General features: G+C 38.5%; 1 protein-coding gene across 2 annotated transcripts in view; it reads left to right on the forward strand.

Moving 5' to 3' along the window:
- The window catches only part of LOC137326432 (trans-L-3-hydroxyproline dehydratase), a 16,565-nt gene extending 4,308 nt beyond the window's left edge, over positions 1–12,257 (forward strand). The window contains exons 3-5 of one of the 2 annotated variants that reach the window (XM_067991520.1): positions 1,355–1,477; positions 2,067–2,204; positions 3,459–4,409. In XM_067991520.1, the coding sequence (XP_067847621.1) occupies positions 1,355–1,477; positions 2,067–2,204; positions 3,459–3,497 (300 nt within the window). In that variant the 3' untranslated portion in view covers positions 3,498–4,409. The other variant, XM_067991519.1, reaches the window with a different exon arrangement.
- Positions 12,258–14,046: the final 1,789 nt, after the last annotated feature.

The following is a 14,046-nucleotide window of genomic DNA, read 5'->3' on the forward strand; positions in this document are numbered from 1 at the left end:
CAAGTCGCCAGATGCAACAATTTTGTTATATGTGGTCTTGAAATCCAAGGAAGACCTTTTTCCAAACAAAGGTTTGCACATAGATGCTGGAGACCTTGCTAATATTTATTTAGTTGGAAATCCAATGGCCCAGTGAAAGATCATTCTGTTTCACACCTGCCTGAAAGATATGTCTATCAATAGCATGTGTAAAACCATCAAATGGAATAACCTCAACATGAATCAAGCATTACTGTTGACAGATAATATCTTTGGTAGATCAGTCCTGCTGGGAAAGATCTCTCCTTCCCCTAAGAACCTTCCTCCTTAGTCTCCAGAGGTGTGTGGAGGATTTTGAATGAAGATAGCTTACCTATCTTATATAGTTTTCTTCATTCTTAAAAATCATACAGGGACATCTATACTACTTTGTTTAGTTTACTTGAGGCTACTTGCCAAATTTTTTTTTTTTTTTTATTCGTTCACGGGATGTGGGCGTCGCTGGCAAGGCCGGCATTTATTGCCCATCCCTAATTGCCCTCGAAGGTGGTGGTGAGCCGCCTTCTTGAACCGCTGCAGTCCGTGTGGTGACGGTTCTCCCACAGTGCTGTTAGGAAGGGAGTTCCAGGATTTTGACCCAGCGACAATGAAGGAACGGCGATATATTTCCAAGTCGGGATGGTGTGTGACTTGGAGGGGAACGTGCAGGTGGTGTTGTTCCCATGCGCCTGCTGCCCTTGTCCTTCTAGGTGGTAGAGGTCGCGGGTTTGGGAGGTGCTGTCGAAGAAGCCTTGGCGAGTTGCTGCAGTGCATCCTGTGGATGGTGCACACTGCAGCCACAGTGCGCCGGTGGTGAAGGGAGTGAATGTTTAGGGTGGTGGATGGGGTGCCAATCAAGCGGGCTGCTTTATCTTGGATGGTGTCGAGCTTCTTGAGTGTTGTTGGAGCTGCACTCATCCAGGCAAGTGAACCAGTGTGTACACAAGATTTTTATATAGTGGGTAACCTAGTGGATCGATGTGACCCAATGTCAGTACATACCAACGTCACTAAGAGGCATTGCCCACCTAATGGTTTTCCCAGAATACACTCTCACTCAACTCTAGCCCTGTGTGGAGGATACATCATTTTAAAGAAATCTACCCCAGCAGCTTGTTCTTTTGTTTAATGGTAATTTATACCAATTATATTCATGCCAAATAGTTTATGTAGTACAAGTTCTGCTAACAGTTGTTAGTTCACATTTTGAAGGACATTTAAATATGAAAATAAGTAACAATTAAGACAGACTACTGCTGGCATGTACCAGAAGCAACTACTGGTACTGATCCAATAAATTAATATCAAACCCTGCTCAGTAATATTTTTTTAACAGGTTAAACTCCACCACCCTGCCAGTGAAGATCTTGCCTTCCTCTATGGCACTATATTAATTGATGGGAAAGATGCATTTTCTGAAGAACCAACAGCAAACGTCTGCGTTTTTGCAGATGCTCAGGTAGGAAAAAGGAACTATGACTTGTAAACTTTAAGTTACAATAAATCTAACAATATAGGCATTTGAACAGTTCTTTAAGTGTAAACATTGGATGATCTTAAGTGTACACCACATCCCTCCTGTATTGTATAATTAATGGTGAAAGGAAGTACTCCCTGTAGACTTATTAAAAGTATTCCCCTTTTAAAAGTAGAAGGAATTGATGAACTCAGTTGAAATTTCTAACAATTTTCAAAATGTCTTGACTTCCTCCTGTCAGTCAATCTTAGTTGCTGTGGGCAGCTCCAGTAAAAACAATTATAGGGAAAATTCCTGTGCCCTGGAGCAGCTCCACTGCAAACAATAAGGTCAATGATTTAAACAGGAATGATTGCCATTCGGACTCTGGGAAATAGTTGGAACTTGCACCTTCATCTTTTGCAATGTTCTCTATCAACATTTGATACTTTTCAGATTCCCAAAGTCAAAATCTTCTCATAAGTACTACTGATTTTAAGCGGAGAGAAAATTTTGAATTTAATGACTGAATTTTTTTTTTGTAGATATTATATTTGAACTCAGACATTTTTGTTGAACTTGTCTTGAGTAGGTCGACAGAAGTCCCTGTGGCTCAGGTGTGACAGCTCGCATTGCACTGCAGTACCACAAAGGATTGATTCTACTGAATCAGACCAGGACATTTCAGAGTGGTCCAACAGGCTCGCTCTTCACAGGAAAAGCCGTAGAGGTGATTGACAAATTATGAATATTGTTACTTTTTGAACACCTACCATTGCAAAACATTTGACTCAAATCATAACACTTTGAGGCATTTAGATTTCTACTAAATCTTCACTGATAGCTATTTAAATGCCAAGAGCCAGTAATCTATAATAAATATATCTGGAAACTATAGCATCACTATGCAGTATTCACCACACATTGCCATAAATATACGCTGTTATTCTAAGATATACGTGGTACAGAAATTAACTTAAAAGTGTATTATGCTCCAGGAGCTAATTGGAAATTTTTTTTTAAAAATAGATTATGTAAGTTTTTTTCTTTCTTCCTATTAATTTAATCCTCCTAAATGTTGCAATTCTTTTTAAACAAGACGTGACTAAGTCTATGATCCCAAATCTCGACAATAAAGGAGGTATTTTTTCTTCATTGTAAAGTTAAAGAAAAAACCTTTCACAAAATTATCTAAATTATCAAGACAGTTAATAAAATGTATGTTGCATCAGTGTGATGCTCGAGATGGTCTCATGCCATTTCAGCTGCACACTCATTGCAGTATAATATTTTTCCACTGCATTACCTGGAAACTTTTAAAATGTTTTATTTAATGTCAGCAGAGCGCCAATTCAACAAACCGCTCAGCTTTTTACTATAATTTAAATTTAATCAACAATTAGCCATCAGTACACAGAGCTTCATTTTCCCCAAGTAGAGAATTATGTAGAGCTAGCAGTATAACATGGGTTCCACTTCACTCAAAGTAGGTACCAGTCTTAAATCAGAATCAGTAATATGGTGCCCAGAAATACATCTGGACAGAAACTACTATTCGCTTTCCTGTGCGTGGTGTGCTTCACTGCAAGTTTCTGTCTGCATGATTAGGATAAGGCAGCAAAATCATTTGTACAAAAAGTAAATTAAAAGATTAGGCAAAGTGCATGTTGAATGTTCACCAGCTAGTCCTTAAAACTGTCTCAAAACTCCTAGTAAATGGTGATCTTGACAGAATGAATAATAAAATTTTTTAAAATATATCTATATTCCCAGACCCCTGATGAGCCTGGATGTGTGTCATACTTACACTTTTTTTTGTATTTCGTTAGGATTTTTGCTGGGCTTTTTGATAGTTTTTCCACGAAGAATTTGGAAATGAATGACATTTAAATGGTGTATTTTAAATGAAAGTGGGTTTTCACAGGCTTAAAGTTCTCCTTGCTGCAGCCACTGAGACAATGGGTAATTTGTTACTTTGTTTCAGACTTCCTGCAAACATCTTTACCTGTTATTGTCGGGATGACACTATTCATATGAGCCTAGCTTGGAGTGTCGACCAGTAATCTATTTGAGGGGTGGAGGGAGTCAGCTGTTTTTATTGATGGGCCCACTGAGGAACCACTGAACTGGGAGGAGGTGCATTAGGGGCAGCTGCCCCACTTTTTATGGTCCGAAGCAGCAGAAAGAAAAAGAGGAACACGTGCAGTTCAGTTTAGCGCAAGATCTTGTAATGGAGATACAGGTCGGACAGAGATCGATTAGGCCCAGGGAGATGGTATATGGCTGACCAGAAAAAGTTAAGTGAGCCTGCTAATAAGGATAGTGTGTGATATTTCATTATTTGCTGAGAGGAGTGTTACAGAACCAAATCATAGTGTGGTGAAAGCTATTACAAATGTTTGTTTGTTCACTTAATAATTGCAAAATAAATTAATTTGTGGATCTATATTCGGCTCACCTTTAAGTGTGAACTAGTCTGCCTTTTGAAAAATTGGAGAAGCACACTTGAATGCATATGCAAAAGACACAATATTCAGTTCAAGTTACAATTGTAACCTGGGTTATGATTAGATATTGAGCAGTATGGATACACTCAACAACAACTTGCATTTATAAAGCACCTTTAATGTCTGCTTATAGGAGTGACTTGCACAGCTGAACTACAGAAAATCTAAATAATTGTAACCAGAATATTAGGGTCAAAAACACAATAATTATTTCTAATCTAGGACTATCAGAGCTATCAAATACATTTGTTAAAGCTGGTTAAAACAACTGTGATGGTTATTAAAATTACTCAGTCTATATAATAAAAGTTTTGTGCAAAGCACATACTTCTGCAGCATTTTCCCAGTCGCATTTTAGTGATAACAGCCATATTGTTATCCTCCAATTCGCCATGAGCAAAATAATGAGAAGTCTGCTAGTAATATATCATTTATTTTTTCAGGAAACAAAATGTGGTGATTTCAAAGCTGTTATAGTAGAAGTATCAGGACAAGCACATTACACAGGAACTGCAAATTTTTATGTGGAAGATGATGACAATCTGAAAGATGGGTTTCTTCTCCGATAAAGCATCAAAAAATCCAATCATTTGCTCTTAAAAAATCAAACTCATATTTTAATAATGTTTAGAAAGTCCTAAATCTACTTTCTTACTAAGTGCAATTTAGCATTATATGAATCTTAATATCTGAGGCATTTGATTATGAATTATTCTTGTATAATTGAGTTTACATCATGTATGTGCTTAGTAATCCGCTAAATCATGAATTCAAATATTTATGATGTACAACAATGAAGTTCAAACCAAATGTTAAGTTGTTATACGATTTTAAAAATCAGTGTCTTACACCAGAAATGTTTTACAGAGTAAATCAAAACTAAGATTTCAGTCTGCACCATGTGCTTGTCCTTTAGTTATTAGTGCATTATGCAATGAAATTATCTGTACAATATTAATTGCAGGACAGTTTAAGAAGGGTGTTGGTCTGCAGCATATTTCTACTCCCATTAAATCTCAATACAACTTTTTGCTGTTATTGAAGATATTAATTTGAGCCTTAGATTATTGAAAAATTTTAGAACCTGTAAAGTTACTGTTTTCAAATATCACTAACATTTCTATACAGGCTTTCAAACTTTTTTTTTCTGCTGGTGAGTCATTACAAGAGCTACAAATTGAAATCTGTATTAGATGCATGTAACACTACATTTTTTTGTAATTGTTAACTTAATGTTTGTAATACTAGACTTTAATTTCATATATAGTTTTATAATTTATAAATAATTACTAACTAAAGGCTTTGTTTTTTTTTATTTAACACAAGGAAGTATTAGATTATTGACTGTCATCTTAACAAATAATTGCATAATTCTAAACCAAACTTTGGTAAATCCAGTACTGGAAAATCTGGCCATTCTAAATGACAAAATTATGTATGTTTCATAGAACCATAGAAAAGATACAGCACAGAAGGGGGCCATTCGGCCCATTGTGTCTGCGCCAGCTCGAAAAACAACCAGGTGCCCATTCTAATCCCACCTTCCAGCACCCAGTCTGTAGCCCTGCATCTTACAGCACTTTAGGTGCAGGTCCAGGTACTTTTTAAAAAGAGTTGAGGGTCCCTGCCTCTACCACCAATTTGGGCAGCGAATTCCATACACCCACCACTCTGGGTAAAAAAAAGCTTTTCCTCATGTCCCCTCTAATCCTTCCGCCAATCAGCTTAAATCTACGTCCTCTAGTTCTTGAAGTCTCCACTAGCGGAAACAGGTACTTCCTGTGTACTCTATCTAGGCCCCTAATAATTTTGTACACCTCAATCAAGTCACCCCTCAGCCTCCTCTGCTCCAAGGAAAACAACCCCATATATCCTACCTCTGGGATCTTGGGTCTGAAACTGCTGTATTAAACTTAAATAAGGGCAATTATAAAGGAATGAGGGTGGAATTTGGCTAAAGTGGACTGGGTAAATAGATTAGATGATATGATGGTGGATAAGCAGTTGCAAACATTTAAAAAGATATTTTATGACTCGCAACAAAAATATATCCCTGTTAAGAGGAAAGACTCCACAAAAAGGGTGAACCAACCATGGCTAACTAAGGAAGTAAAGGATGGTATCAGGTTAAAAGTAAAAGCATACAACATGGAAAAGATTACTGGTAAGCCTGAAGATTGGGAAAACTTTTAAAACTAGCAAAGGATGACTAAAAGAATAATAAAGACGGAGAAAATAAATTGAGTGTAAACTAGCAAGGAGTATAAAAACTGACTGACAGTAAATGTTTCTACAAGTATATAAAAAGGAAGAGGATGGCTAAAGTAAACATTGGTCCCTTAGAGGATGAGACTGGGGAAATAATAATGGAAAACAAGGAAATGGCAGAGGAATTGAACAAATATTTTGTATCTGTCTTCACAGTAGAAGACACTAATAATATACCAATAATAGTGGAAAATCAAGGGGCAGAGGGGAGGGAGGAACTAAAAACAATCACTATCACTAGAGAAAAAGTACTAGGTAAACTAACAGGTCTAAAGGCAGACAAGTCTCCTGGCCCTGATGGCTTGCATCCAAGGGTCTTAAAGGAAGTGGCTAGAGATAGTGGATGCATTGGTTGTAATCTTCCAGAATGCACTAGATGCTGGAAAGGTCCCAGCGGATTGGAAAACCGCAAACATAACACCCCTATTCAAGAAGGGAGTGAGACAGAAAGCAGGTAACAATAGACCAGTTAGCCTAATGTCTGTCATTGGGAAAATGCTAGAATCCATTATTAAGGAAGTAGTAGCAGGATATTTGGAGACTCATAATACAATCAAGGAGAGTCAACATGGTTTTATGAGGGGAAATCATGTCTGACAAATTTATTAAAGTTCTTTGAGGAAGTAACGGGCAGGGTGAATAAAGGGGAACCAATGGATGCAGTATATTTGGAGTTCCAAAAGGCATTCAGTAAGGTGCCACGTGAAAGATTACTGCACAAGATAAGAGCTCATGGTGTTGGGGGTAATATACTGGCATGGATAGAGGATTGGCTAACAAACAGAAAACAAAGAGTCGGGATTAAAAGGGTCATTTTCAAAATGGCAATCTGTAACTAGTGGGGTGCCGCAGGGCTCAGTGCTGGGGCCTCAACTATTTACAATATTTTTAATGACTTGGATGAAGGAACAGAGTGTCTTGTGGCCAAATTTGCTAATGATACAAAGATAGGTGGAAAAGCAAGTTGCGATGAGGACACAAAGTGTCTGCAAAGAGTTATTAACAGGTTAAGTGAATGGGCAAAAATTTGGCAGATGGAGTATAATGTGAAAAAATGTGAAGTCATCCACTTTGGGAGGAAAAATAAAAAAGCAAAATATTATTTGAATGGAGAAATACTACAAAATGCTGCGGTACAGAGTGATCTAGGTGTCCTCGTACATGAAACACAAAAAGTCAACATACAGGTGCAGCAGGTAATCTGGAAGGCAAACGGAAGAGTGTCCTTTGTTTCTAGAGGGATGGAGTATAAAAGCAGGGAAGTCATGCTACAACTGTACAGGATGCTGGTGAGACCACACCTGGAGTACTGCATACAGTTCTGGTGCCCTTATTTAAGGAAGGACATACTTGCATTGGAGGCAGTTCAAAGAAGGTTCACTAGGTTGATTTCAGGTATGGAAGGGTTGTCTTATGAGGAAAGATTCAACAGGTTGGGTCTATACTCATTGGAGTTTAGAAGAACGAGAGGAGACCTTATTGAAACATACACGATTCTGAGGGGACTCGATAGGGTAGATGCTGAGAGGATGTTACCCCTCATGGGGGAATCTAAAACTAGGGAGCAGTCTTAGAATAAGGGGTCGCCCGTTTAAGATGGAAATGAGGAGGAATTTCTTCTCCCAGAGGGTCGTGAATCTTTGGAATTCTTTACCCCAAAAAGCTGTGGAGGCTGAGTCATTGAATACATTCAAGGCTGAGTTAGACAAATTTTTGATCAGCAAGGGAGTCAAAGGATATGGGGAAAAGGCGGGAAAGGAGTTGAGGTAAAAATCAGATCAGCCATGATCTCATTGAATGGCGGAGCAGGCCCAAGAGGCCGAATGGCCTACTCCTGCTCCTATCTCTTATGGTTTTGCTTTGACATCATGATTAGCTGTGAAAAGCAAAACCAGGATAGCTGAGCCAGACTGTTTGCCTCAAAATGCCTTGGGGTATTGAGGTTGAGCTCCTTTTTGTGAATAAAGCTCTGTGACAAGTGGGAAAATATATTGTAGTGCAGTTTATGTTCAAACTCAGTTGAAATATTATTCAAAAATAGACAGCTAATTTATAAAATTGCTCAATGTTAACCTTAGAAGCTGTCTTAGACTATGAAGGGACTTACCAGAATCCAGCTGTTGGATTCAAGAATATCTATAAACAAAGTGTTTGCGGATTTTATCCCATTACTGTCTCACAACAAAAGTGTTGTTAATCCTTCAACAATAACTTCCGCTTGATTCTGGCCTGAATGGTTATAAAATAGCAAGCTTTAATAGATTGATTCACAACAGTAATACAGCTGTCTTCAGATTATATTAAATGACAAGCAATCAATATAACCTGATTTTACTTCCCTGACCTGACCTCCACGGACTGCCTGTGTCAATGAACTTCCAACCGTCCCCTCTCAAGAGCTCTACCTTTTGGGAGGATGCATGCCCTATCTTTATACTATTCAGCTACATTATTCTGCACGTACACACCTTTGTCCTTATCTCCTGTTTGTAAACATCCCACCTGTGCTGACTCTGAAACACAATCAAGGATGACCATACACAAAGGAAGTATTTAATTAACATTAGAATTCAAGGCTATTGATAACAAAGCAAGTTGAACATAAAACTTCAAAGGAGGTAAATCTTATGATTTTTTTTCTTAAAACTTCAAATGCCATCCAGTGACTCGCAGGTAAAGTCTCCAACTCCGAGCTATGTAGAGCACGAAGATTCTAGGTTCGATGCCCAGCCTGATGTTATTCAATCATAGAAACAGGAGTAGGCCATTCAGCCCCTTGAGCCTGTTTCAGCATTCAATTAGATCCTAGCTGATCAATATCTGAACTCCATCCACCTGCTCTTCACATGGTTAATAAAGGGAAAATGTACTTCCCATTCCTGATAACTACACAGGAATCTATACATGAAGTGCACCTGTCAACACTGGGTGAAGATAAGATCTGTCTCAGCTGTGATGTCCTCTACAGTTGGATAGCTTACTGGCTTACATGAATAATTGCCACTTTAGGTATCAATGGGTGACTGCATTCAGGGATAAAAGACCAAATATTGGAGAAAAGAAGTTGAATCACTTGAAATATTTTGGCTATATATATATATATATATATACACACACACATTCATATTAGGAACCTAGGCCATTCAGACCCTCAAGCCTGTTCTGATAAGGGAAACAGTGACCCGACATGATTCGAATATGCAGCCTTCTAATCTGGAGACAGACGCGCTATTGTTGCACCACAAGGTCACTGCACTAGCACAGCTAGTGTATCACAACAATGTGATGGAAACGGTTACAGTAAATGTGACATGGTTATACACAAGACTTCTAATATGTTACTAGTCAATCTGCCATGGTGTTGCACATAGTAAGTCAGTGAATATGGTCACTGTTACCTGTCTATGATGTCTTCATGTTGCTGTTTCTTTCTGTCTCTTCTCTTTTGCCTTGCTCCCCAGAACTCTTTTTGCTTCTCTGCTTTTTTCATTTCTTTGGATGGGAGGTAGTGGCTGGTGTGACAGACAAAGGAGCCACAAATAACTAGGCTGCATTTTGGGTGTGGTGATGGGGAAAATGTGACTGTCAGATACTCCTGACCCATTCATGTTTACCTTACCCCTTCCCACTATTTCCTACCACCCCCGCACTACCCCTACCTCTTCTCCTTTGACCTACCTGATCAATCCCTGTATCTTCTATTTTGCTTTGCTCTACTGTTGCTCACCTCATCCTCAATCATCCATGCACCTCCTTAACCCTCTATTTGGTACCCAGAGGCATCTCAACCCGTTTCCCTCCCTTCCTGTTTTTTTCTGAAGAGGCTTTAATTGCTTTTAAAAATCAACTCACTTGTTTTCAGAAAAAAGAATTAAAATGTGGAAAAACACAAATACGCTGTCAAATTGCTATCTCACAGGTGTAAAGAATTAGCAATAAATGTTTCCATTAGCAAAGTAGAGCTGGAGCTAGTTGGCTTCAAAATTCAATTGGTGTTTTTTTTAAATTGAATAAGCATTAACTTGAGTCTCGGCTTCATGCACTTTCCAAGCTTTACAAAACATAAAATAAAAGTACTCAGAATACTCATTTTTTCCCTCACACTTACAAAACACTCAATATAAAATTTACCTGAATAAAGCTTGAAATTTGTCCTTTTGTTTTTCAAAATTATTTGGAAAAAAAACCTAGGAACTGCTAGAAGATAAAGAAAAATATTCTATCAGTACAGCTGATGCATCCTAGTAAATTAGACAAACATGTCGGCCACACAGTCCAAATTCAGCTCACAGAGTCACATTTGTGGGCAAAAATATCAACTCCAAATCCAGGCTTTTGGAGGAGCTGAAGCCTTCAGATAAAAACTTTAACAAAGGCATTAATAGATATGAAACGGTCAATTTAGTGGACAAATTTAATCATGTTCTTGTGAGATGTAATTTTTTTAAATAATTGTTTAAACCTTTATTTTGAACATTGGAAATTTGTTAATGAGAAAAAAATGGCAGATGAAAAAAGCATTTTGAACAATTGTATGACCCTGGCAGCCAGATTTTGCAATCATTCCACTGTCACTATAAAATAGCAGCAGTAATTATTACCCAAAAAGGAACTGCTGTTTTAAATGGTTTTCTCCCCTTGTGATGCTGGTTTTAATTCAGTATAGTCATAGTCAGATAAATACTTACCTGATCCAAACATAATTCTGATAAAAACATAATGCCTTTGTATTGGTATAATAGTGTATAATCCTTTTTTTGCCACATGTGTTGTCTAAAAAGCAGTAATTTAGTTGTAGGACTTTTTTTCTCTGAATTATTTTCATTGCCCTGGTACACACCTCCTACTGCTACAGCATTAGCATATTTTCCTTTTTCTCCAAACCTGTACCTAACTTATTTACCCAGAGAGTGTGATTTGAATGTGGAACTCGCTACCATATGGAGTGGTTGAGGCAAATTGCATAGATGAGTTTAAAAGGAAGCTAGATAAGTACATGAGGGAGAAACGAATAGAAGGATATGCTGATAGGGTTAGATGAAGCAGGGTGGGAGGAGGCCGGTGTGAAGCATAAACACCGACACAGACCAGTTGGGCCGTCTGGCCCGTGTCTGTGCTGTAATTTCTATGTAATTGTGTCACACAGCCTGACACTTTTAACATTGAAAATATCTATCACAGCGCCACCTACAGGAGTAACTAATACAGTTTTCAATGAAGCGAGTGCTTAACATACATAATTTAATATTTTAGTATTTTTAGTAATAGTCAGTTTTATGCTTAATGCTACTATTTAAAATTAGTCTGTTAATGTCTGACCTGTGAAAAAATTGCCATTTTGAGAAGCCTAAAAAACAGTAAACAAATTACTGCGAGGAGTTAAGGGCTAACTAACTCCATCGGTTCCCACTACATGGTTGGAACAGTAGAGGAAAGTTGCAGCTTCCAGGCGTCACATGTTTACGGTACCATCACTTGTTTACGGTGATTACTACCAGACGACTAAGACGACGATTATAAAAAGCCAAAACTAACAGAACACAATTCAATGAAGCACTGTCACACTATTTATGATAATAGATCTGAACTTCTACGGTCTGATGCTAAAAGCAAAATTCACGTGCTGGACTGTGTTGTACTTGGAAAACTGTTTTCTCTCTACCCTATGCAAATGAGACAATTCTTTTGTCAGTGCATTTAAACAAATTAACGTAAATTAACAGCTAGTGCTGCCTACATGTAAATGTATTCTGGCGAAACTGAAGATGACATTTGCAATACCAAGGAGCGTTAGGACAGCGGAAAGTATCACTGTTTGGATCAAAACAGTCATTTCAGTAACTGCAACAATGTAATGTAAAAAGGTCAGTTTCTTTTTAAATTTCCTTCCGAATTTGGCCACATTCCTCATACTGAGGTGATTTACCTTTCTGTACAAGATCTGTACTCAGTAAGCTTGAAACTTTGAATGTTTGTAAATATAACCATTAAAAGCAACAATGAACTTACATTTATGTGATGACACTTTTCCTTCCTAATTGATGACCATAAAAATCGTTGTTAATCGCGACCAAAAATTGTGTAGTCTAGAAATAGATATTTTTGGATGTCACAAAATCTAGTATTCTTTCGTCAATAAAATATTATTGGAGTGTTTGAGGATTGTCAATGGTGTTAGCAATCCGCAACATTGGGGACTTTTACTATTTTCTTTAATAGTTATGTCTTTATGTAGAAATTAATGTCAGGCTGGTTTTTAACTAGGTGGATGTATTCACTGTCTAATTTACGTGTACTGTGTTTCTCAATGTCTCATTTAAAGAGACCGCCAATTTCCTCATGTTTTAGGTTTCCTATCTTTGGCTATATATGTTTAGAAGTCGCTAAATTCAGAGGTAGGCCTTAACTTTCGGTTCTAAGCTGAAATCCACTATGCAAGTCCCTCATCGCATAGATGATAGTTCGTTTTTAAAACATTGATTTAAGTTTTACTATAGAATTGCCACACTGTGCTTCAAATCACATTGTGAAATCCACTGAATTCCCCAAAATGCTCCAAAGACCTTCCTGGAGTAATATGAGTGGACAGGCCTTTGCCATGAAACCCAAGCAAACTGACCTGTGATACCTTTATAAAACACTGGTTGGGCTTCAGCTGGAGTATTGTGTTCAATTCTGGACGCCACACTAAATTTAGGAAGTGTGTCAAGGCCCTAGAGAGGGTGCAGAAGAGATTTACTAGAATGGTGCCAGGAATGAGGGACTTCAGTTATGTGTAGAGACTGGAGAAGCTGAGGTTGTTCAAGATCATGAACGGTTTTGATAAAGTAAATAAGGAGAAACTGTTTCCAGTGGTAGAAGGGTCGGTAACCAGAGGACACAGATTTAGTGATCGGTAAAAGAGCCAGAGGCAACATGAGGAAACATTTTGTACACAGCCAGTTGTAATCATCAGGAATGCACTGCCTGAAAGGGTGGTGGAAGCAGATTCAAAAGTAACTTTTAAAAGGGAATAAATACTTGAAGGGAAAAGAATACAGGGCTATGGTGGAAAGAGCAGGGGAATGGGACTAATTGGATAGCTCTTTTGAAGAGCCGGCACAGGCACAATGGGCCGAATGGCCTCCTCCTATGCTGTACCTACAATGATACTATGTTACCTGGGCTCCTGGTCGCATATTGGCAAGACAATTATTGGCAACTGTCAAATCAGGTAAAGTGTCTTGAAGATGGGCTATATCTGGAAGTACATCACTGGTATGGAGTATAATATTGTTAACGACCTTTGAAGTGGTCTTAGTGCTCAGTGTTTACATTGTCACTGTCATTTCTGCCCAAAGAGACCCCCTTCTAACATGCCTATGGATCTAAATCATGTGTCTGTGTTTGATGTTTGATGCATTAGAAGCTTTTGCTTTCGCCTCCGCAAGTGGCGGCGCTATTTCATGATGTGCAGACTCAATCCCTCCCCTCCTCCAGCGTACGTGGCGAGACTGCTTAAAATTAAGGTTTACACCAACCTTCCACATTTGGAAGTGCGTAATAGTAAAACATTTCAGTGTCTTGTCACGCTCTCTTCAACCACCAAAAACGCAGGCAGAGGGGGGGGGGGGGGAAGCAAAAATAAAATGTCATCTCCATCCTGGTGCAGTCAATGTGAATCAACGGTACAGCTTCCAGCGGGGAGTTCGACATAGACAACCTGCAAACGAGGGGACGTAGGGGTGAGGGTTTCGCCATTGGAGCCTCAGCAGCCTGAGCCTGAGCCGGGTCCGGGTCCGGGTGGTCCGGGTCCAG

Source organism: Heptranchias perlo, chromosome 10 (assembly GCF_035084215.1).
Source record: "Heptranchias perlo isolate sHepPer1 chromosome 10, sHepPer1.hap1, whole genome shotgun sequence".
In the NCBI taxonomy this organism is placed as follows: Eukaryota; Metazoa; Chordata; class Chondrichthyes; order Hexanchiformes; family Hexanchidae; genus Heptranchias; species Heptranchias perlo.